General features: G+C 43.3%; 1 protein-coding gene across 1 annotated transcript; it reads right to left on the minus strand.

The window, feature by feature from the left end:
* Positions 1–287: 287 nt before the first annotated feature.
* On the minus strand, positions 288–3,081 carry SOCS1 (suppressor of cytokine signaling 1). The gene is made up of 2 exons (XM_016423684.2): positions 2,585–3,081; positions 288–1,509 (listed from the first exon to the last, which is right to left on the minus strand). Exon 2 carries the CDS (start codon positions 1,429–1,431, stop codon positions 757–759), a length of 675 nt encoding a protein of 224 aa, XP_016279170.2. The 5' UTR covers positions 1,432–1,509; positions 2,585–3,081; the 3' UTR covers positions 288–756.
* Between the last annotated feature and the right edge of the window lie 20,910 nt (positions 3,082–23,991).

Here is a 23,991-nt window from a genome sequence, read left to right on the forward strand (position 1 = left end):
AATTAGACCAGACCCAAGGATTCTGAATGGGGTCCCAAAGTACCCTTCTCATCTGTTCTTCTCAAAGAACTTCAGGTCTTCAGGAGGACACTTGGGAAAAAACAGCCCAAGGATAGATGGATAGGCAACTGCCTATTATTAGTCTTAAAGTTTCCAAAAAGGGGAACCCCCCCCCTTCTCTTGTGGATCTCTTCCTGTCATCCCAGAAGCACCTCAAGCTGACTCAAAGCTCTCTGAAGGCAGACCAATCCCAAGATAATGAACAAATCAGAAATTTTTCATTTCATTTAAAAAAAAACTTTTATAATAAAGTTTATTACATTATTTTCTTTAAAAAATATAAAATAATAAGTTTCTGCACAGCAGAAAAATTAAGCCAGAGACCCCCCTGGTTTGTGCAAAGATATTTGAAGATTTGTAAACATGTGAAAGGGAAGGGAGACAAGTACAGGTCCCAGTCCCAAATACATTAAAGATAATAAAAAAATAAATGGGTCCCGATTGCCTCTGAGGCAGGAGGGAAGAAACACCCAGGGAATGGGACAGCTCCACCCAAGGACATTTCCTTCCTGGGGAGGGGGCTTCGCTCTCTTCCTTTTCTATGGGTCTTTTGTCATACCCACCTAGCCCGACACAAAGTCAGCATCAACTCCTTCTTGTTGCCATTCCCCCTACCTAAGAGAAAAGCAAAACCAACCCCCCCCCCCTCCAAAAGAAAAACCATAGTTAATGCTGCCACCACATTCTTCCATCTTTTCATATCTGGAAAGGAAAAGACTTCAGGTAGTCCTTAAGGACAGGATTTAGGGGGATCTTGCCCAGGTTGTCCCTTCCAAATGTAGCCACAATGCTTTTTCGACATAGCTCCTGAAGGGGCCGAACTCTTAGTTGTCGAAGGGGGGTCACCAACATTTTTCGAGGGGAGTTCAGGTAATGTTCCAGCAGCTTGAAGAGGCAGTCGAAAGTCTCCCGGCTGCCATCCAGGTTGAATCGACCAGCCTGGAAGTTGACCCGGATGCTGGTGGGCCCTGAAGCCATCTTAACACTGATGGCAAAAAAGCAGTTTTTCTGCCTGCTATCCCGGACCAAGAAAGTCCCCACGGGCTCACCCTTAAGTTTCTCATGGGCCACATTCACACTCAGAGGCCCCCAGTAGAAGCCACAGGCATCCAGCAGGGCGCTGGCCCGGGTGATGCTGAAGTAGTCCGCCTGGGAGCGGAAGGTTCGGAAGTGAGTGTCCCCCTGTCCCTGGGTCGTCGCCGCCAGGGCCACCGCACCATGTTGAGGGGCCAGGCCGTGTTGGGGTCTGGGCTGTGGGCTGGGATGTTCCCGGCCAGCCCTGTGGGATGGAGGAGAAGGAGAAGGGTCGAGTCTTCTTCTTGTGTCTGCTGTAACTGCATTGTCGGCTGCCACCTTACTGTGTGCTACCATTCTACAGACTGGGCCAGCCTGTGGGGTCGCCCATAGCGTCCGGCGGCGGGCTCGGGCTCCACTCCAGCAGCAGCTACTCTGAAATCCCAGACAGAAGGGCAGAGAGAGACAGGGAAAGAAAGAGAGAGAGGCAGAGTGAGTGGAGAACATTTCCTGAGAGCAGGTAGCAAGGCGGGGCTGTGCAGACAGTGTGCCAAGCATTGAGTCTGCCCTAGGTTGGGTAGCTCCCTAGGAGCCCGCTGCCTTCCTGGTCCAGAGGAGGCAGAGGAGGATGCCAGTGCTCATCCAGGCTGGAGAAGAGCCTGAGGGATGAGCCTGTTTCTCAGCAGGATGGGTTAAGTAGAGGGGAGGGGGGTGGGCCCCAGGGTAAGATACAAACATCTATATCTTTAGATTCCGGCAAGTGTCCTGGAGCCTGAGAGGTGCCCTCTCCCTGGCTCACCCCCACCCCCACCCCCCATTCCCTGGCCAAAAGCCCAGGCCTTTCTCTCATCGCTCATTGCCTCCCCCTGCTGGCTAAAAAGAGGCAAGACAGTTTCTTCTGGGACAGTTCTTGAAAATCAGCGGGGGAAAATTCCCAATTTTAACACAGCTAGCTAGCTGTCTTTAAGGGTGGGCAGACCAGATGGGGGAGATGCCCCCAGATTCATGGGCTCTTTCGGTCTTCCTGCAGAATGCTGTACAGGGACCATGGAGGCCAGGGCAAGGAATGATGCGCACCAGCAGCCAGCAGCCTCCACACACACCCCAACCTACGATTGGGACCCTGAGGACATGGAGACTAGGAGGGAGTACAAGGGATGGCTCACAACTCAAGAGATTCTAGAGAGGCTAGAATGCCGAGAGGCCAGGAGCCCAGTCTCCATAGCCCTAGCTCTTCTGCTCCCGCTCTAAGATGCTGCCAAGCCCGGCAAGGGAAGGTATCCAGCCATCCGTGTGCCTGCCTCCCGCTTTCCCTTTCCTCCTGATCCTCTCCTTTCGGTTGGGGCCTCTCTTCCCAGTTCCGGGCAATCTCGGTCCCGGGCTGGGCATCCCGCTCCTGACTGCCCCACACGGCGCGCATGGCGGGAGGAGAGCACCGAGACCCCAGGCTCCAGGACCTCCCTCCATCCCCAGTCGCCAGCAGCTCTCGGCGCCCCTAGTCCCAGCTCACCTGGTTCCCAGGCGGGTGGGCGCGGCTCGGCGCCGCGGGCGGGGCGGCGGGGGAGCTCCGGGGCCGCTCAGGCGCATAGTCCGGGGCTGGGAGCCAGTGCAGCTGCTATAGCCGCAGCTCCTTTCTGCTCCGCGTGCAGCGCAGGGCGCAGTCTATTTAAATCTCCTAGGGTTTTTGTGGCCCAGTAGGGGTGGGGAAGAGGGGGGGCCGGCGGGAGGAGCTGGAAGAAGGCGGGGTCCAGAGCTCCTCCTCTCTGGCTTTCGGTTTCTATTCTGGAGGTGAGGAAGCTACTCCCAGCTCCCGCCTAGCTCCGGCCCTCTCCCGCTTGGGCTCCACTCCATTTCCCCAGCCCACTCCCCGTTGTTTAACCCTGGCTCTATTTGCCGGACATTCTTAACGCCCTCTGGTTCCCATCTCAGCCCCGACTCTTCATCCCAACCCCACTCCCTTCTTGGCCTCTCCAATCTACCCTCTTCCCCGAGAGTGTTTACCCTCCCAGCCCCTTGTTAACTCCAGTCGGTGTGCCGCACGACCACTGCGCGCCTTTCACCACCGGAACCCCGCTCCCTTGCCCCAGTTCCTCCTGCTCGTAGCTTTTGCTTCCCAGGAAGCTGATGCTTTTAACCACAGGGTTCAGAGGAATTCCTCTGGCTGGGGGAGAACCTTAACCAAATAGCACATCTGTTAGTTCCTCGGAAAATGGGTGTGGCGAGGGGGTGGGGGCCGGGTTTGGCTAGATCCCCAGCTCCAACTCCACACCCAGACTCAGCCTGGTTCAGCCGAAGGTTCCTGGAACTCGGGGTCGGGACAGAATACGGCCGCCTAGGCGGATGCTATTGTTAGACCTCGGGGGAAGCTTTTTGCTGCTGGGTTTCCCTAGGGCTGGAATAACCTGCGGATTTCTCCCTCCCCTAATACAGTTTAATTCATCCACCATTTATTGAGCTCCTACTGTGAGCTCCTAACCATGTTAGGAGGAAAGGGCGATAGAGAAACAAAACTGAATTTGCCCCGCTGGAATTCACTGGCCTAGATTGTATTCATGCTCTCCGGCTCTATAGAAATGTGAACTATTGATTATCATTAAAGCTAAGATTGTTGTTGCTTGGGTAGGTTTCTAGCAGCTGTCCCTGCTCCTCTCCAATCTGCGAGCCGTTCCCACTTGCCCACTCTTCACTTCTTTCCCCTCCCCGAAGTAGGCTGGTTTGGAGCGGGGTGATGGCTGGGTGGTTTGATGGAAAAAACGACGGACTTGGGGGTTTGGCGTGAGGGTGGGAGGTGACAGAAGACTTGAATCCACTGGACTGCAAGTCGCTTCACTTTTCCGGCCTTCGGATCCAGCATCAGTAATGTGGAGCTAAACACTTAAGCAGTTTAGGATTGTTGGGAGGATCGAATGTAATATAATATATGAAAGCCTTTTGGAAACTGGAACTCTATACAAGTGTATAAAATGGTATTAATGGGTCCACGACCCTGGTCCCTGTTTAACATCAAATAAGTCCCCTTTCCTTGTTTCTACAGGATAACACTCGCTTTCCTCATCTGTAAAATTCTGGCTTTCAACTAGATGACTTCTAAGGTCTCTTCCAACTCCAAATCTATGACTATGGTCCTATAAATGTGAACCTAGTTTGATAATCTACAGTCTGCTCACTCTTCTCTGCACCCTGAGGCTCCTCTTTTCCAGATCTCTGCTCCAGCTGCTTCCCAACTCCTCACCCTCAAAAAAAATCTCCCAGCTTTGTTCTTGTGATTATCTTCGTGGTCACGTTTTCAAAAAAGGATGACCTTGTTTTCCAAACCCAAAATTGGACCATATCAGTTAATTTTTAAAAAATTGTGAATGGGCCAAAATAATTGAAATTAGGACAGTCTCTGAAAATACCCGATGCGTGCTACTGATGGAATCCCTAAGGTTTATGTTGGGGGTGGGGAATAGCGCGAACAATGATTTTCTTCATTTTACTTACTGGAAAGTCTGTACCGACCAATTCCCCACCCCCAACCTTCCAACCAGGCAGAAGGGGAGGAAAAGGATTCCTCTAGCTAATCAGAAATATGAGGATGGTAAACTCTGTGTTTAAATCAAAAGCCATCTTGGACAAGGAGATACAATGGTACAATGGGAAAAACCCCAGTTATGTATTAAGAAAATAATTTAACCTTTCTGAGTTTCTCATCTGGATAATGGAAATCTGGACTCTTAGGTTCCCTCCAATTTTACACATACTATCTTATTACCTCAGATAACCTATTTCAGGGACACTGCCATAAGGCATAGATGATTTCACACATTTCACACAGTAAACTTTCAGGTTGAATCAGATTGGGATTCTTGTCCTGTCTTTCTCACTAACTAGTCATGTGACTACTGACAAACCATTTTGTTTCTAAGAGACTCAGTTTCTTCATCTGTCAAAGTGAGGATAAAATAATACTTGCAACAAATGGTCCCTCTTCTGAGACCAGTCCCTGAGTACTGACAAGGAAAAAAGGTTTGTCTGTACCAAAATATTCCCAGGAATGCTATTTTTTATAATTAAGCTAAAACAAAAATGAGATGTCCACCAATGGAGGACCTACTGAACAAATTACACTATGTGCATATAAAAGAATATATATATATATATGTATGTATGTATGTATGTATATATATAACAAAATGAGGAGAATTTGAGGAGGAAGGTTAGGTAGAAAGAGTTTGGTATTTGACTCCCTCATGGTTTCATTCACTATCTCAATATTTTTCGCACCTAAACAAGCTTTCCAGACCACCATTCCTCTACATGTGATATCACTTCCTAATAGAATGGTATCTTTTAAAAATTTGAATATATTTCATTTTCCCAATTATATGTAATGTAATAATAATTTCCAATATGCCAACATTCATTTTCCAAAACTGTAAGATCCAATTTGTCTCCCTTCCTTCCCTCTCCATTCTTGGAGATGGTAAGCAATTTTTGGTCTGCTATATGTGGATTATCATGCAAAACATACTTACATATTGGGCATTGTTTTAGAAGAATACTAATATATAAAGGCAAAAATCCAAAATAAAATCATAAATAAATGAATGTGGAAAATAGTATGCTTTGAACTGCATCTGAGTCCAGCAGATCTTTCTCTGGAGGTGGATAGCATCACATGGTATCTTCTTAAAAGCAGGGACTATATTATTGTTGTATTTGTATTCCCAACACTTACTATAGTACTTGAAATATAGTATTCAGTTAATAAATGGTTTTAATTCTTTCATTCTATTGTGATACTCTGAGATCAATCTTCTTTTTACTGATTCACCATGCTTTGTTGTTAGTCATTTTCAGTTGTGTCTGAGTCTTTATGACCCCTCTTGGAGTTTTCTTGGCAAAAATAACAGTGGTTTGCCATTTCTAGCTCCAACTCACATTACAGATGAGGAAACCGAGGCAAACAGAGGTAAGTAACTTACTTAAGGTCACATAGCTAGTAAGTGTCTGAGGCCAAATTTTAATTCAAGAAAATGAAAGTTCCTGACTCCAAGCCTGATTTTCTATCCACTTTGCCACCTAGCTTTCCCAACATTATCTTGTATTTATTGTATATATGCTTGTATATTTACATCCCCTGACAGTGTAAGCTAAGCAGGGGCTATTTCACTTTGTGTCCCCTGTTAAAAGGAAACCAACCAGGACCAACTAGGTAGCACAAGAGATAGAAAACCAGGCCTGGAAACCTGCAGATCCTGAGTTCAAATGGCCTTAGATACATCTTAGCTATGTGACTCTGGGCAAGTCACTTAACTCCAATTGCCTAACCTTTACCATTCTTCTGCCTTAGAATGGGTACTTAGCACCAATTCTAAGCCAGAAGGTAGGGTTAAAAAAAAAAAAGATACCTAATGCAATTTCTGGCTCATGGGAGACAACTAATAGAAACCTACTGATTGATTCCTTCAGCTTCCTGAACCTCAACAGAGTTCTAACCTATTCTATTCCCCTTCTAAACTCAAAGAATTAACTCAGAAGTTAGTCATCTTGGTGTTTTAGACCGTGCCTAAATGTGATATTTGGATTTGGAAGTGAGACACTTGACTATGTAACCTCTAAGGAAAGGAAGTTTATTAAACAACAACAATGAAAAGTTATTCAACCATTGGCTCAGTTGGGCACAACTCCCCTGTCCTTCACCTTTGTCATGATGATGGCCAAGTCAAAAGGGTCTATTGACTCCAAGTAGAAGCTGGTCTGAGCCTCCACCTCCCAGCCCAGATAAATCTTGAGGATGACTTCATTGCATTTTTAGGAGGAAAAGAGTCTGTGTGGCAGTGATTTCCCAAAGCTGTGAGTGGTGAATTTCTAGCTGCTTAAAGGCTCTGCTGCTATCATAGGTTCCCCAACCAAATTATTAGTAGATATTTTTCCTACCACAACTGAGGAACACAGTGAATCTAACTCCATCTATACAACTGATCTTACTTGCTGTATTTACTTCTTACTGGGGGCAGATGTATTGTTTATCACTGCAGATTTCCAAGATGATATGTATATTTGTGTGTGTGTGTGTGTGTGCTTATATATGTATACATATGCATGCAAGTGGAATCCCTTTAAGGGTCAAGACTATGGCAGATGCACCCTTTATTTTGTATTTTAACTTTAATTTTATTATTTTAATTAAGAGTATTTTCTCATGGTTACATGTTTCATGTTCTCTCCCTCCCCACTCCCAGAGCTGACAAGCAATTCCATTGGGTTATACATGTATTATTGCTCAAAACCTATTTCCATATTATTTACATTTGTAATAGAATGATCTTTTAAAACCCAATCCCCCCAGTCATATATCCATCTAACTTTGTGATCAATTATATGTTTTTTCTTCTGTGTTTCTACTCCTACTTCCTCTGGATGTAGATAGCATTCTTCCTCATAAATCCCTTCGGATTATTCTCAATCATTGCATGGCTGTTAGTAGCAGAGACTATTGCATTTGATCGTTCCACAATGTTTCACTTTCTGTGTACAATGTTCTCCTGGTTCTGCTCATTTCACTCTGTACCAGGTCATGGAGGTCTTTCCAGTTCACATGGAATTCCTCCAGTTCATTATTCTTTTCAGTACAATAGTATTCCATCACCAACATATACCACAGTTTGTTCAGCCATTCCCCAATTGAAGGGCATCCCCTCATTTTCCAAATTTTTGCCACCACTAAGAGTGCAGCTATAAATATTTTTTACAAGTATCTTTTCTTTTTATCTCTTTGGGGTACAAACTCAGCAGTGGAATAGCTGGACAGATGCCAACTTTAGAAACCTCAGCTTTAGAGCAAAGAGAAACCAGTGAGTGAGAAGAAAACTAGAAGAGAGATGCTTGAAACTCAATCCATGCCAGCATTAGGCTGAGAAGAGGTACCTCTGTCAGGAGCTGTTTTTCCTCTGTGAGAATGGTGGAAATGATTCCTGTTGTGAAAAATGAACAGAGCTGATTGTTCTTTGGTCAGAGAGTCTTCTTTGGCAGGCTCTCAGCAGAAAGGGATATAAATAACTAATTACTCTCCCATCCATTTACCTGCACGTCTGGATTTGCATGCCTTATTCTATTTGCTCATATAAGCTATAGCAACTTAGGGCAGTGAAAACTGGTTGTCTTGGCAAAGTTTCAACTGGCATACTTGTTCACTACTGCCTTTAATAAGAGCATTCCCTCAAGCAACAAACTGGGGAAAAAATTTATAACAAAAATCTATGACAGAGGTCTAATTTCTCAAATTTATAAGGATCTAAGTCAACTGTACAAGAAATCAAGCCATTCCCCAATTGACAAATGATCAAGGGATATGAATAGGCAGTTTTCAGATGAAGAAATCAAAACTATCGATAATTACATGAAAAAGTGTTCTAAATCCCTCCTGATTAGAGAAATGCAAATCAAAACAACTCTGAGGCACCACCTCACTCCTAGCAGATTAGCCAATACCACAGTAAAGGAAAGTAATAAAAGTTGGAGGGGATATGGCAAAATTGGGACATTAATGCTTTGCTGGTGGAGTTGTGAATTGATCTAACCATTCTGAAAGGCAAGTTGGAATTATGCCCAAAGGGCACTAAAAGAATGCATACCCTTTTGTCCATCAATACCATTACTAGCTTTGTACCCCCAAAGAAATAAAAAAATGTTCATACAATAATATTTATAGCCACACTCTTTGTGGTGACAAAAAAAATACTTGGAAAATGAGGGGGTGTCCCTCAATTGGAGAAAAGCTGAACAAATTATGGTATATGTTGGTGATGGAATACTACTGTGCTATATAATACATACTGTGCTTCTTGATTTCTATATGAACTGGAAAGACTTCCATGAACTGATGCAGAGTGAAATGAGCAGTACCAGGAGAAGGTAATACATCGGAAACATTGTGGAATGATCAAGTGTAATTGTCTTTGCTAGTAAAAGCAATGCAATGATCCAGGACAACTCTGAGGGACTTATGAGAAAGAACACTATCCACATCTAGAGAAAGAACTGTGCAGAATAAAACATATGATTTATCACTTGTTTATACAGGCATAGGGGGTTTTGGTTTTAAAAGATTACTCTCTTATAAAAATGAATAATATAGAAATAGGTATTGAGTGGTACATGTAAAACCCAGTGGAATTGATCGTCAGCTCCAGGAGTGGGGAGGAAAGGGGGGGGAAGGAAAGAAAATGAATCATCTAATAACAAAAAAATACTTTTAATTAATTAATTGATTAATTTTAAAGAAAAGGCATTCCCTCTTCTTTGGGGTTTTCATTTAATTAGCTGCAAGATTCTCTCTCTCTTTGCTAACTTTGTTTCTGCCTTAAATTTCCTGCCAGCATGAGGAATAGTTTCTTTTACCCCATTCTCTCCTTCTCTCAACAAAGCTCCCCTACCCTCAAGCACACACATTTTACATACAAACCAAGGAAAAGGACTGGATGGAAAAGGCCTCTGGCTGAAATCTTGCCCAGAGTAGGGGAGGGAGAGACTGGGCTAGAAGGAGGCCTATCTTTCTGGGAGGTTGTACAGGTCCATCTGGTTCCTCTCCTCCAGTCCTCCACCGCCTCCTCTTTTAATTGATATCTTATTAACTCTTATCTCTTTGAACTATTCCAGAGAATTACAATGTGGGTTATGATGTGCTGAGTTAAAAAACAAAAGCATGCAAACCCAAAGATGGAAGAGAAAGAAAGGGGATGGAGAAAACGAGAATAAAGACTCCAAGGATGAAAGAGAGAGAGAGAGAGAGAGAGAGAGAGAGAGAGAGAGAGAGAGAGAGAGAGAGAGAGAGAGAGAGAGAGAGAGAGAGGAAGGGAGAGAGAGAGGGAGGGAGGGAGGGAGGGAAGGAGGGAGAGAGAGGGGGAGAGGAAGGAAGGAAGGAAGGAAGGAAGGAAGGAAGGAAGGAAGGAAGGAAGGAAGGAAGGAAGGAAGGAAGGAAGGAAGGAAGGAAGGAAGGAAGGAAGGAAGGAAGGAAGGAAGGAAGGAAGGAGATAGAGAAAATGAGACTATTGATCCCCAGGATAAAGAGAAAAAAGGGGGGATAGAGAAAATGAGAGTAAAGAGCCCTCAGCCTAGGTGGTTCAAAGGCTAGGTGGATAAAATGAAAGGAAATGTAGAATCAAGAGCATCACTAAACTCCTGGGCAGCCCACCTGCAGGAATTCAAGCAGATGAAAAGGGCCTATAGGCTGTTTCTTATCCAAGCCACCCTTCTCCAGTCTTTACAAGCGTTACCTTTCATAGTCAGCCTGGGAAGGAAAAGTCCCCAGCAGCGCCTGGCAGGCAGGGGGTTTGGCCTGACCAGCCAACAGTCTAGAGGGGAAATGAGCAAGGACATGGAAAGACCTGGCTAGCAGAGATGGGCGGGCGGGAACTTTGTGCCTTTCATTTGTCATTTTTTAAAGGCAGAATCTGGGGTGTGCTCCTCTTGCTGGGGGCCCATCCGAAATGCAAAATGACACTGCTTACAGTCAGTCATCTTCATGAGAGAAAAGGCCAGACAGGCTTGCATTCTTTGGAAGAGCAAATGTTGCCAAATTACAGAGAATAAGCTTGGCTCCAAAGACTAAAAATGAGAAGACACCTCAACTCTTTGGGGAGCTCAGGGAGAGACTGACTGGTGTGGAGCATTTGCATTTAATGTCAGGGTTGTTGGGTTTTTCTGACTGATAGGTTTTGATTTTTTTTCCCCTTCTTCTTTTTAAAAAATGCAAAGTATATACAAAATCATTTCTGGAGGGGAAAGCACTTGCAAATGGACATAATCAAGAAAAGCCTCAGGCAGAAGGTGACATTTGAGCTATGTCTAGGGAGAGATTGAGGAGGAGGATTCCGAGAAGGGGAGGTGCTGAGTGAAAATATTCCAGGCTTAGGGGGATTCTACTTTGTCAAAGACTAGAATATTCCTCTCAGGGCCTGATCAAGGAAAACTAGCTTCTAAAACCGGCCCAAAGCCTTAACTCTTCTGATTCCCAAACCCAGGATTCTTTTCACTATAGCCCTCACCATTCCTGTCCTCATTCCGTCCTTCTTGTCTCTTCTAGTAACTTATTCAGAACATGGCACTATGAGGTTCAAATCTCTGCTTTTGGAAGAATTTAATTATAATTCATATGAGAATCTGCCTCACAACAGCCCTTCAAGATAGGTAATAGGATTACACCCATTTTACAGGGGAGAAAAGGAAGGTATAAGAAATTAAGTAACCTCCTTAAGGTCACACAGTTACTGAGGGTCAAAGCCAAAACCTGACACCTAAAATCTAAGATTTATTATCCAAGATAATAAACATTTGCTGAGTGAAAATTCAAGCATTAAGGAATCATGGTATGTAGTTTTTTGAGCTTTGCATTTGGATCCAGGAAGATCTGGGTTCAAATTTAGTGCTTAATATCCAGGTAACTCTAGACAAATCACTACCTCTCTGGGTTGAGTTTCCTTCTCTGTAAAAGGAAGGGGTTGAATCCAATGACTTCTAAATTTCCTTCTAGATCTAAATATAAGATGCTATGTTCCTGTCAACCCAGAAAAATGTCTCCAGAGAAAAAACATCATGAATGGGAATTTCCAACCCAGCTGAAGAACTTGGGGTCTATTTAAACCTGAAGGAATATAAGCAAAGAGAAACAACTGCCTGGTTACCTACGGGCTTGGGAAAGAGCCAAGATACCCAGGAGAGACCTAAATATAAGAAGAGAAACTTAGAAGACAAAAAAAAGATGTGTAAAATTTAGCTACATCCATCACTCCTATCCTGGGTGCTCAATGGATGCTGTATGGCTTATTGTTCAGTCTGGGACTAGGGTCATTCTGGGAGTTTCTTGAAGATAAGTTCCCTTTGGACAAAGGTAAATTTAGGGTTTCATAAAACAAAGTTGTCAGTCCCCACCTACATTATTCTTTCAACAAGTATTTATTTAACATCCAATGTTTTGTATTCAATCTGGACATATATATATATATGTACATATATATATATATATATATATATATATAGGCTATTTAAATTTTTCCTCTCCCTCCCTCTCCACACCCTCACACTTGAGCAAAAAAGAAAAAAAGGAAGTCTTCATTATGGAAAATATGCATAGTCAAACAGAACAAAAGCTCCCATTGGGCAAATCCAAAAATATGTGTCTCATTCTTCATCTTTTCTTAGTTTCAGTCCTTAAACAGAAGAGCAGTGAGTGATAGGCAATCCCGAGTTAAGTGACTTGGTCCAGGGTCACACAGTGGCTAAGAAATGTCAGAGACCAGATTTGAACCTAGTTCCCTCCTGACTCCAGGCCTGTCACTCTATCCTCCATGCTAACTAGCTATCCCACTCATTCTTCATCCTGAGTTTTCAAAATTGTCAAAATTGCGTATCTTTGTAAATTGTTCTACAGGTTCTTCTTGCTTTCCTCTGCATCAGTTCAAAGAGATCTTCCCAGATCCTTTGGAAATGTCCTTTTGTCATTTTTTATGGCACCATAATATTGTCTTCCCTTTGTATGCCATTATTGTTCAGCTTCTCCCCAACAGGTGGGTACCCTCTTGGTTTCTAGTTTTTTGGCACTACAAAAAGAACTGCTATAACATTTGTGTGTGTATATATAGCTATCTATTTATGTATGATTTTACTGGCAGAGGGTCTCTTAAGTGAAAACCTCTCTCCACCAATGCAGATCAACAACATGTCTCAAACTGAGGGTCTTAGAGTCACTTGGAGGTGCAGTTCATTGTGGATGCATGGCTGCAAGGAGTCAGAAGCAGGGCTTGACCCCACGGCTGCCTGACTCTAAGGTGTACAGTCTATGTGGTAGCCACAAAATCTCTCTTGTCTTCCCTCTCTAACCAGGCAGCATTCTTCACCTCTCCTCTCCAGAACCAACCCTTCCCCTGAATACCCTTTGGTTAGCTGGCCCCAAGGCCAGGGAAAACCAGTTTTGAATGGGTGTGTGGCATTGGGATCTTCAGCTAAGAAACCTAGGATTGTAGACCTGAAAGAGAGTGTTCATCTTAATGAACCAGAACTAAGAAAGTAGCAATAATAATGGGTCTTTAATGGTGGCGATTGGGGTATCCAAGGTGATAAAATAGTCTTTTGGAGGGGGTGGGGACAACTTGTTCCCTGAAGCTTGACAAGACAATTGTGGGAGGTTTGGGTGGTCCCGAGTGGGCTTCTCTTCTTTAGATTTTAATGTCCTCTAAATTCAGGCCTTCTCTGCAAGAGAGATTAATTTCTGGGAAAGAAGCAAGACCAATTCACAGTCAATTCAGTCATTATCAGTTTTAGCACCTGGAGGACAGAGTCACTTGGAAGATCTCTGCAAATAAGGTTTTTGAGACCTTGCAAATCAACTCTTCTAACACCCCCTATTTCCTGGTGAAGTAACTGAGGCACTGAGATGATTTGGCTTGCCCTAAGCCAAAACTAAATGAAATCAGAGATCCTTAATCTCTTTTGTGTCCGAGACCACTTAGGCAGGGAAACCCAAGGATTCCTTACTTACATTCACAACTGAAGGAAATTCTCCAGTGCCTTGGAAGTTAGTGAAAACAGAGACATCATTTTTCCCTTCCAAGTTCCTGGAAGCCCTGAACTCTCTTCTCCCTTGTTCACAGAGCCCAGTAAAAGCCCTGGCTTGAAGTCTTCTGTGTCTCTCTGAATAGGCTTAAGACTGCAGCTCTCCAGACATATCATGGCACCGTAGAAATGTAATATTTCTGTAGTTCATCAAAGAGCCTTCCAAAGCTTCAGCTTTCCTGTGGAAATCTGGACGTTTCCACACTGGAGCCAGTGCAATTACGGAAATCCAAGGAATCTGATTACCTGGGGCAAGGATAGCTGGGATAGTATCTGTGTGTTGAATCTGGAAATTGGGAACAGATCAGAGGGTGGGGAGAAAATTTTTTATAGAAAAAGAGGGAGGAAAGATGGGGCAGAAGGTTAAGAAAACGGAACTAAAGTTTGGGTGGATCATTTTCTTTTCAAATGCTTTCCTTCTCCGCCCTTACCTTATCAGTGATGGAGAGAAGGTGCTTCCAACATGGCTAAGATAGGGAGACTCAGTCAATAAAATGAAAAATCAAACACTTTTTGGTCAAGTCACTTACCCCCCATTTCCTAGCCCTTCATGCTCTTCTGCCTGGAAACTAATCCATAGCATTAGTTCTAAGACACAAAGGTAAAGATTAAAAAAATAAGTTGTGAGTGGGAAAAAATCACTAGGATTGAAATCAGAGGATCTGAGTTCAATTTCCTTCTTATATTTAATGTTCCAATGACTTTTAGCAAGTTCTTGTCACATCTCTCTGGGCCTAAGACCCTCCAGTAAGCCAGCGAGCAATCAGGACCTCTCTGGGCATCTAGTCTGCCCTGCCCTCCTTTGATATCAGAAAGATCCAAAATAAACATTAATGTGGCACCTGCTAGGTTTCAAGTATTGTGTAAAAAAAAAAGACAAGAAAATCTCATTTGCTCCTAAAAACAACCCTGTGAAATAGGTGCTATTATTAACCTCATTTTACGGATGTGGAAACTGAGGCAGAGGTTAAGCCCAATGTCACATAGCTGTAAATATCTCTGACTATATTTGAACTGAGGTCTTCTTGATTCTGGGCTCTGTCCTCTATCCCCTTCACCATCTGCTGCCCCTCCACCCCCTTGGAACACCAAGTTCCATCCCTTCTGGGGCAGTTAATCTGCTCAGTTTTGAAACTCTGCCCTGGGCTAAGATGTGCAGAATGAAAAATGAAAGTGAATAGACTCAGTTACTCTATCTACCTCGACCCAGACCAGGCTTCAAATCCTATCTAATAAGAAACATTTCATTCTATTAGGCTCTTGGCCATCAGTTTCCTCTCCCTGGTTTTTCACCTCTCACTTATTCTGTCAGTCTCTAGACTTTTAACTTGCCAGTCCACCATTCACCTCTAGGTATTGTTTGCCCCTGCCCCATCTGATTTCTTTCCCTCAATTGATGATTTCTTGTTTACATATATGTGTGTGTGTGTGTGTATGTATGTATGTATATAAACATACTTTTTAAAGAAAAAATTTTAAATTAAAAAATAATTATATATATTTATTTTTAATTTTTTAATTTAAAAAATTAAATATATAACTGCTTAGCACCTAGGAGATATTTTATACATGCTTTTTAAAATTCATTCATCTATAAAATGAAGGAATTGGATTAATGGTCACTAATGTCCTCTATAACCCTAGTTTGGACAGAAGTAATTAGTTCTTAGATATTCTTAGTGCAGACAGATCCCCCACAACGCAGAGGGAAGAGAATAAGCATCTATGATAAGCCAGGTACTGTGCTAAGCACCTTACAAATATTTATCTCATATAATCCTCACAACACTGGGAGGTCGGTGCTATTATTATTCTCATTTTACAGATGAGAAAATTGAGGCAAAGGCTATTAAGTATTTGAGGCAGGACTTGAATTCAGGTCCTCTTGCCTCTAGGTCCATCATTCTGTCCTCTGCCCTCTAGCTGCCTCGTAGGTCTCTGCCATCTGTCTGCTGTTTGGGTTACCAGCAGAGTCTGGGTCTCAGAAGAAGCAGGAAATATCTGGATAAGACCCCTACCTCATTTCCCTCTGGAAAAGCACCTGGTCAGCCAGTCATCAGGATGTGGTGACTCAGGAGATAGGTACCTGCAGTCTCAGGCCCCTAACAAGTCTGACTACACTTGTCTGGGTTCTTTTATGTCCCCAGATCAGAAAAATGCATCTGAGAAGCTGGGACTGAACCAGGTTGAATTTGGGGAAGAAGTTGTCTCAGGAAAGCTTCATCAGGAAACCACTGGTCCAATCACAGAGCCAAAATCTGCCTCCTGGCAACTATGATCCATAGCTCCTCATTCTGTCCTCTGGCACTGAGCAGAAAGAGCACATCAAACCCCTCTTTTACTCAGCAGCACTGCAAATATTTGAAGGCAGGAATCATGTCCACCCATGGTCAGCTCTTCTGGCTAAACATCCTTAGTTGCCTCATATGATCTTTACTCATCTGTAGCCAGTTTACCCATAGCCATCTGTAGGCAGGGAAGAATTTTTTATGAGCCTTTACCAGTGCTACTGGTCAAGATTATCTTTATATGTGGAACAGGCAGTCATGTCCCTGGTATGCATTGAGGAATATATAAAAGAAAAGCCTTTATCTTCCTCAATGGTCTGTCTCTAATACCTAAGATTCTTCCATTAATTATTTATTCCTTAGGAGGAATATTGTGCCACTTCTGGATGGTTCCTTTGGAATATAAATTCCCTGACCCATTAAGGTCTCCTTGAGCCTTGAACTTGGTGGTAGTAGAAAGGGGGCTACTGAGAGAGAAAATAGGGACTTTGGGAAATGGGAGGAGGCTACCAAAGATGAATGTTTCTTCCTTCCAATTTTATGGAGGGGCCTTGTGGTTGCCCTCTGAAACCCCAGCCTTGGATCACTCCCATCATCCACTGCCTTCCCTCCTATATGTATGCTATTGAATAAAGCAAGAAAAAGTCACAACACTATGTTGACTAGGTCCACCATGTATCTATGTCATATAAATTCAACTGAGCCTTCACTGCTATTAGGCAATTCTTTTATACTTCTCTAATTAACTGGCTATCTCATGCTCTGCAAGAGTTTTTACAAATCTTTTTTTTTTCATTCCTCCTTGAGCCTCCCATGACTGTCCTTGCCCCTATCCTCTCAGCTGAGAACCTTGTCTCATATTTAACTGAAAAAAAAAAATGAAGCTATTGGTAGAAAGGTATCTCCTCTCCCCTACTCATCTCACATGGCTCAGATGGCTTCTGTCACTCTTTCCTCCTTGACTCCTATCTCACATGGAGAGGCCACTATATGTACAAGTGGTCTCATTCCATCAAATCTTCTCCAGCAAAGTGCCCTCTTTAGCACCCCCACTCTTCCACTTATCGTCAATCTCTGCTTTCTACTGGCTGCTTTCCCACTGCCTACAAATGTGTCCTTGGCTCTTCCTTCCTCAAAAAACCTTCCTTTGATTCATCCATCCTTGATGGGATATCTATCATCCTATATCTCTCTTCCCTTTTATGGCTAAATCCCTCCAGAGGGCCATCTACAACAACAGGCATCTCTACTTCCTTTTCTCTCCCTCTCTTTTTAACCCTCTACCCTCTGACTTCTGACCTCATTGTTCCACTGAAATAATGGTAGTCCAAAATTACCAATGATCTCTTTTTTTTTCCAATTTGACTATTTATCTCTATTTTAATGACAAATTTCCACATAAGTTTTCCAAATTTATATGATTCATGTTATCTCCCTCACTTCTTCCCTCCCCCCTCCCAGAGTTGGCAAGCAATTCATTCTGGGTTGTACAACCCAACACATAAGGACCAGGATACCAATGATCTCTTAATTGCTAAATCTAACGGTCTTTTCTCAATCCTCAATTCTCCTTGACCTCTCCTCAGCCTTTGGCACTGTTGAATGCCCTCTTCTCCTTAACACCTTCTTTTCTCTAAGTTTCCAAGACACTACTTTATCCTGCTTCTCCTTCTACCTGTTTGAATGCTCCTTCTCAGTATCCTTCATTGGACCTTTATCCAGATCATGACTACTAACCCTGTGTATCCTGGAGGCCTCAATCCTGGGGTCACTTTTCTTCTTTCTCCCATCCTAATTCATTTGGTGATCTCACCTGATCCCACAATTTCAGTTACCATCTATGCTGATGATTCTCCAATATACTTATCCCTCCCCAATCTTTCTCCTGACCTCTCAGTTTGCATCTACAACTGAGGTTTCAAATTGTATTTGTCATAGACACATTTTTCAGGCATGTTTAGTAGGGTTAAGTGACTTACCCAGGGTCACACAGCTAGTAAATGTCTGAGGCTAAATTTGAACTCAGAAAGATGAGTCCTCCTGATTCCAGACCTAGTATGCTATCCAGTGTGTCACCTATCTGCCTCCTGCCATAGATATCTTATTTTATTTTATTTGTTTGTTTTTTTAACCCATACCTTCCATCTTGGAATCAACACTGTGTGTTGGTTCCAAGGCAGAAGAGTGGTGAGGGTCAGGCGATGGGAGTTAAGTGGCTTTCCCAGGGTCACACAGCTAGGAAGTATCTGAGGTCAAATTTGAACCCAGGACCTCCTGTCTCTAGACCTGGCTCTCAATCTACTGAGCTACCTAACTGCCCCCTGCCATAGACATTTTAAATTTAACATACATATCTAAAACTAAACTTATTATCTTTCTGCCCAACTTCTGAACTTCCCAATTACTGTTGAGGGGCACCATTATTCTCCCACTCCCCTAGGGTCTCAACTGAGATATCATCCTCAACTCCTCACATGCTCTCTCTCACCGCCCTCCCCCCATTTCCATTCTATTGCCCAGACCTGTCAATTTTACTTTTGTAACATGTTGCACATAAACTTCTTTCTCTTCTTCAACACTGCCACCACCCTGGTGCAGGCACTTATCACCTCACTCTTGGACTATTGCAATAGTTTGCTAGTGGTCTCCTTGCCATAAGTCTCTCCTTAAGGCAGTCCATCCTCCACGTATAGATTTGAGCATGTTATCCCTCTACTTAATAAACTCCAGTGGCTCCCTAATCATCGCTAGAATCAAATATAAAATCCTCTATTTGGCATTCAAAGCCCTTCATACCCAGCTTTCTTCTAACTTCCCAATTTTCTTAACCCTTACTACTATTCCATACATAGTCTGTGATTTAGTGACACTGATCTCCTGGCTGCTCCTCTGAGAGCAGATCCAGATTCTAGTCATTTTCATTGGTTGTTCCTCCTTTTTGGAATACCTTTTCTCCTCATCTCTTTCAGTTTCTTCAGTTTCTTGGCTTCTTTCAGGTCCCAGCAATAACCCCATTTTCTATGAGAAGCCTTTCCTGATCCCCCTTATTGCTTGTATTTTCTATGTTATCCTTTTCTGTGTTATTTTCTATGTTTCTATGTTTCCCTTTAGACAGGGAACTTCTTGAGAGTAGGAATTATCTTTTGCCTTTCTTTGTATTTTCTCCCTAGCAATTGATTAACACAGTGTTTGGTATGTAGTAGGTGCTTAAGAAAAGCTTATTAACTGGTTATCTGGCTGCCTCTCCCAGGACCTGTGATGTTAAAGTGAGAGAGAAAGGATAGATTTCTGTAATCTTAGACCCATTTTGGTCATTGGTGATTCTTTCTTTCTTTCTTTCTTTCTTTCTTTCTTTCTTTCTTTCTTTCTTTCTTTCTTTCTTTCTTTCTTTCTTTCTTTCTTTCCTTCTTTCCTTCTTTCTTTCTTTCTTCCTTCCTTCCTTCCTTCCTTCCTTCCTTCCTTTCCTCCTCCTTTTTTTAAACCCTTACCTTCCACCTTAGAAATAATACCATGTATTGCTTCTAAAGCAGAATGCTAAGGGCTAGGCAATAGGGGTTAAGTGATTTGCCCATGGTCACACAGCTGAGAAGTATCTGAGGTCAAATTTGAAGCCAGGGCCTCCTATTCTGTCTTCTTTATGTAATGGAAACATCCTAAAACTCAGGGATCAGAAGCCTTGGGTGCCAATCCTGACTCAGTTTCTTGCTGCTTGTGTGACTTTCTCTATGTTGCTTTACCAATTGAGGCCTCAATTTTCCTCATAATAATAATAAAGGAATAATGGTGATACTAAAAATAGGATTTTCCTAGATCTTCCAAGGGCTCCTTCCAGGTCCTTGCTTACAAAATGGAAGACGGAGGTTAGGGCCTCTAATGCTCCCTGTTCTATCTTTTTATCTCCCTGGGGTCCCCTCATGGTGTCATTCTCTTATAACCCAAGCACCTGCCTCAGTCTCTTACATATCCTCCGTTCCTCCCCTGCCCTGCCCCCTTCAGCTGAGGGTACAAATTCGCTGGAATTCAGAGGGTTTGGCTACACTGGCAGGCAGACTTCTTTCTTACCACACAGCTATCCATATGCTTCATGCCTCACGGTTTCACACACGCAGTTCAGTTTCCCCGAAATCAACTCTTAGAATTAAAAAAAAAAAAGCCCTCACAGACACCGGAGAAGAGGAAAAAAAACAAACAAACTCAAACCACAGTTTCATTCTTTCAGAATGGGAGGGGGGAGGGGGAGGTGGAGGTGGGAGGGAGAGAGGCTGGGTTAGAAACCCAAGTTCAGGAAATGGAGCCAACTTTGATGGTAAACTCAGCCACTGAAAAGGAGTACAGAGCTTCAGAAGGCGACCCATCTGTCCTCTCCCGACAAGTGATTGAATTTAAAAGAAAAAAATCCCCAAATTGCTTCCTTTCAGACCCCGGTGTGAATCCAGGTCTGAGAAGTATTCAAATAAGCCTGGAAGAGAGATTCTCAAAGCTCTGCTCTCATTCCTGACAATCATTCTCCTCTTTGCCTCACCTCTCAGTGGAATGAGAATGCTGGAACCCAGGCAGCCTGGGTTCTGCCCCAGGATTTGCGATTAACTGAGTGGCCGACCCTGGGGAAGTCAGATGCATTCTCGGGGCATTTCAGTTTCCTTTTCTGTAACGCGGGGTTGCTGAATTCTATGATTATATATATATAAAGCCCAGACTGGGGAAATCTGTCTCCATCTACATTGCCTTCCCATCTCTCCCTCCTTAGGTCAGACCCAGCAACAACGCTCCTCCCCGGTTTGGTCTTAGGACCTAAGGACTCTTCCACAGACTATTTGGGTCATAGACTTAGAGCTGGAAATGACTCTAGAGACCATCTGGTTCAACCTCTTTTTATAGATAAGAAAAAAAGATGCTGACAAGTTAAAAGATTTGTCCAAGGCCACATAGTGACTGACTAGCGGAGCCTGGATTTGAACCCAAAGTATCAACATCCAGTCTTCTTTTACTCCAAGGTGATGGTTGGTAGCATTCAATTAATCCATCCATTCATCCATCATCCATCCCTCCATCAGTAAATTTTTTAAAAACCTTTGCCTTCTGTCTTAGAATCAATGCCATATATTGGTTCCAAGGCAGAAGAATGGTAAAGGCTAATTGGGGTTAAGTGACTTGACCAGGGTCACACAGCTTGGATGGGTCCGAGGGCAATTTTGAACCCAGGACCTCCCTATTTCAGGACTGGTGCTCTATACTGAGCCACCCAACTCCTTACAGTCTTATAGGAAGATAAAGGCACTGGTGGAGATGGCTATTATCCAGAATATCAAATAATGAGTTGTTTTTTTTAAAACCCTTAACATCCATCTTGGAATCAATACTATATATTGGTTCCAAGGCAGAAGAGTGGTAAGGGCTAGGCAATGGGGGTTAAGGGACTTGCCCAGGGTCACACAACTAGGAAGTGTCTGAGGCCAGATTTGAACCCAGGACCTCCTATCTCTAGGCCTGGCTCTCCATACACTTAGCTACCCAGCTGCCCCCCAATAAGTGCTTTTAAAGAGTCACAAAGCAAAATGCTATATGAAGTCAGAGGGGAATGGTAATTCCCAACCAGGATGATAAAAGAAGGCTTCCTGGAAGAGGTAGCCTTTGCATTGCTCAGAAATATCAGATATGGGATGAAAACCTTCAGAACCAGAAAGGTATTTTCCAGCAAGTGAAGGATAATCTTCGAGAAGGAACTGAGCCAAGAAGAAGCTCAGCAAAGGAGTCTTCTATAGAGATCCCAAAGGATGATCTATTTAATATTGGTTCTTTGGAGATTTTTTTGTTGTTGTTGTTCATCTAAGCTGAAGGGTTTTTACTTGCTAGTTTAAAAAAGTTTGTCAAATGATCATCATAATAAACTTTAAAGACCTAGGTCAGGCCAGCCCACTCTGGATCTTCCAGTCAGACCTAGAGGGGATGCTGGGCTTGATCTTGGTAGTCTGTAGCCCAGGATTCACTAGGTCACTTCTTTCCTGACTCCAGTGAGGGAGGATGACCAGGAATTCAAATCCTGCCTCGGACACTTAGTGGTTGTGTGGCCACGGGGAAGTCACGTAACCTCCGTCATCCTCAGTCTTCTCATCTGCATGGAGTGGATCCTGGGGATCACACTAACACCCCCCTCACAAGATTGTTGTTGGGACAATAGAAGTAAAGTGCTTCTGAGAGCACAAAGCTTTATCTCAATACCAGCTATTATTAGCAAGCTGCAGATAGATGCTGCCCTCACAAAGACGAGGGAGATCGGCTTCCTTCCCTTTTTTTGACAGCTGTTTTGGCTCCATCTGGTTTGGCAGACACCAGCTACACCTGGCACACCATGTCTACAGCCTCATGAGAGTCTTCCCTTTGGTCCTGCCACACACCCTTCCATCCGTGGCCCTTATCGTGGGAATCCATGGAGTAACCAACCACATGTGATCCACAAAGAGTCTAGTCTAGCCAGTCCAACTTTCTCTTCCAGCGCCAAGATAACCTTGTGTTTCCCCTCCAGGCAGGTGGAGAAGACTTCCTAGAAGGGACTGGAATGAAGAATGACCTGAGAATTTAGAGATATGGGATCAGAGGCCAATGAATCTGGAGCTAGGAGGAATCTCAGAGGCCAACCCACTCATTTTTGAGTTTTTAATTTTATTTATCTTGTGTCTTAAAATGGATATTAAGAATCCAAGTTCCAAAGCAGGAGAGTGGGAAAGGCTAGGAAACTGGGGTTAAGTGACTTGCCCAGGATCACATTGCTGGGAAATATCTGAGGTTGGATTTGAACCTAGAGCTTCCCATCTCTAGGCCTGACTCTCTACCTCACTGAACCAGCCAGCTGCCCCTCACCCCACTTACTTTACTGATGAGGAAAGTGAGACCCAAAGTGTTTAAGTGACTTGCCCAAGGGCATAAGGTATAAGTAGAGCCAAAATGTGAAACAGGGTTTTCTTACCAAAGTGCCCATGTTCTTGCCACCTTACCAAGCTCACTCCTAGAAAGAGGAATGTAGATGTAGAAGGGGGGAATCATGTTCTCTCTTCTCTTCTGTTTTATAACAACCCTCTTTGGTGGCAAAGTAGGTAGAGTACAGTTCTTCCAAGTTTAAATCTGGCCTCAGACACTTAACAGCTGTGTGACCCTGGGCAAGTTACTTAACCCTATTTGCCTCAGTTTCCTCATTTGTAAAATGAACTGGAGAAGGAAATGGCAAACCACTCCAGTATCTTTGCCAAGAAAGCCCCAAATAGGACCAGGAAGAGTGATCCAGCTGAATAGCAACAATCTCTAAGGGAAGGCTTTAAAAATTCCTTCAAGCTAAGGTTAAAAATGACTGATAATTGAATGGAATTGAACTTCTCTACTAGCAGCAATGCAATGCAATGCAATGCAATGATTCAGGACAATTCTGAGGAACTTACAAGAAAGAACACTACCCTTGTCCAGAGAAAGACCTGTGGGAGCAGAAACACAGAAGAAAAACAACTGCCTGATCACATGGGTCCTTGGGGATATGGATGGGGATGGAGACTCTAAATGATCACCCAAGTGCAAGTACTAATAATATGGAAATAGGTCTTGATCAATGACACATGTAAAACCCAGTAGAAATGCATGGGGGGGGAGGGGCTGGAGATGGGTAGAAGGAGGGGAGGGAAAGATCATGAATCATGTAACCATGGAAAAATATTCTAAATTAATTAATTAAATAAAAGTTTTCAATGAAAAAAGCCTTTTTTCTTTTTTGGTTTGTTTTAAATGACTGATAACTCTAATGTGTTAAATCTGCCCGGGCTATTTTTACATTTCAGCTGAAATTAAGAAGCTTAAATCAGAGAACTGAATACCTCATTGTGAAAATAGATGTTCTAGTGGAAAAGGTGGGAGAAGTAGTTTGGATTCCTCCTTTTTTGGTCTTTTGAAGTCATAATGTGTAGGCAGTCATCCAAACCCCAATTCAAGGGTTTAGAGTTAGAAGAACTACGTTCAAATCCCACCTCAGATGCTTAAATGTTGTGTGTCTTCA

The sequence above is a fragment of the Monodelphis domestica genome, chromosome 7 (genome assembly GCF_027887165.1).
Source record: "Monodelphis domestica isolate mMonDom1 chromosome 7, mMonDom1.pri, whole genome shotgun sequence".
NCBI lineage: Eukaryota > Metazoa > Chordata > Mammalia > Didelphimorphia > Didelphidae > Monodelphis > Monodelphis domestica.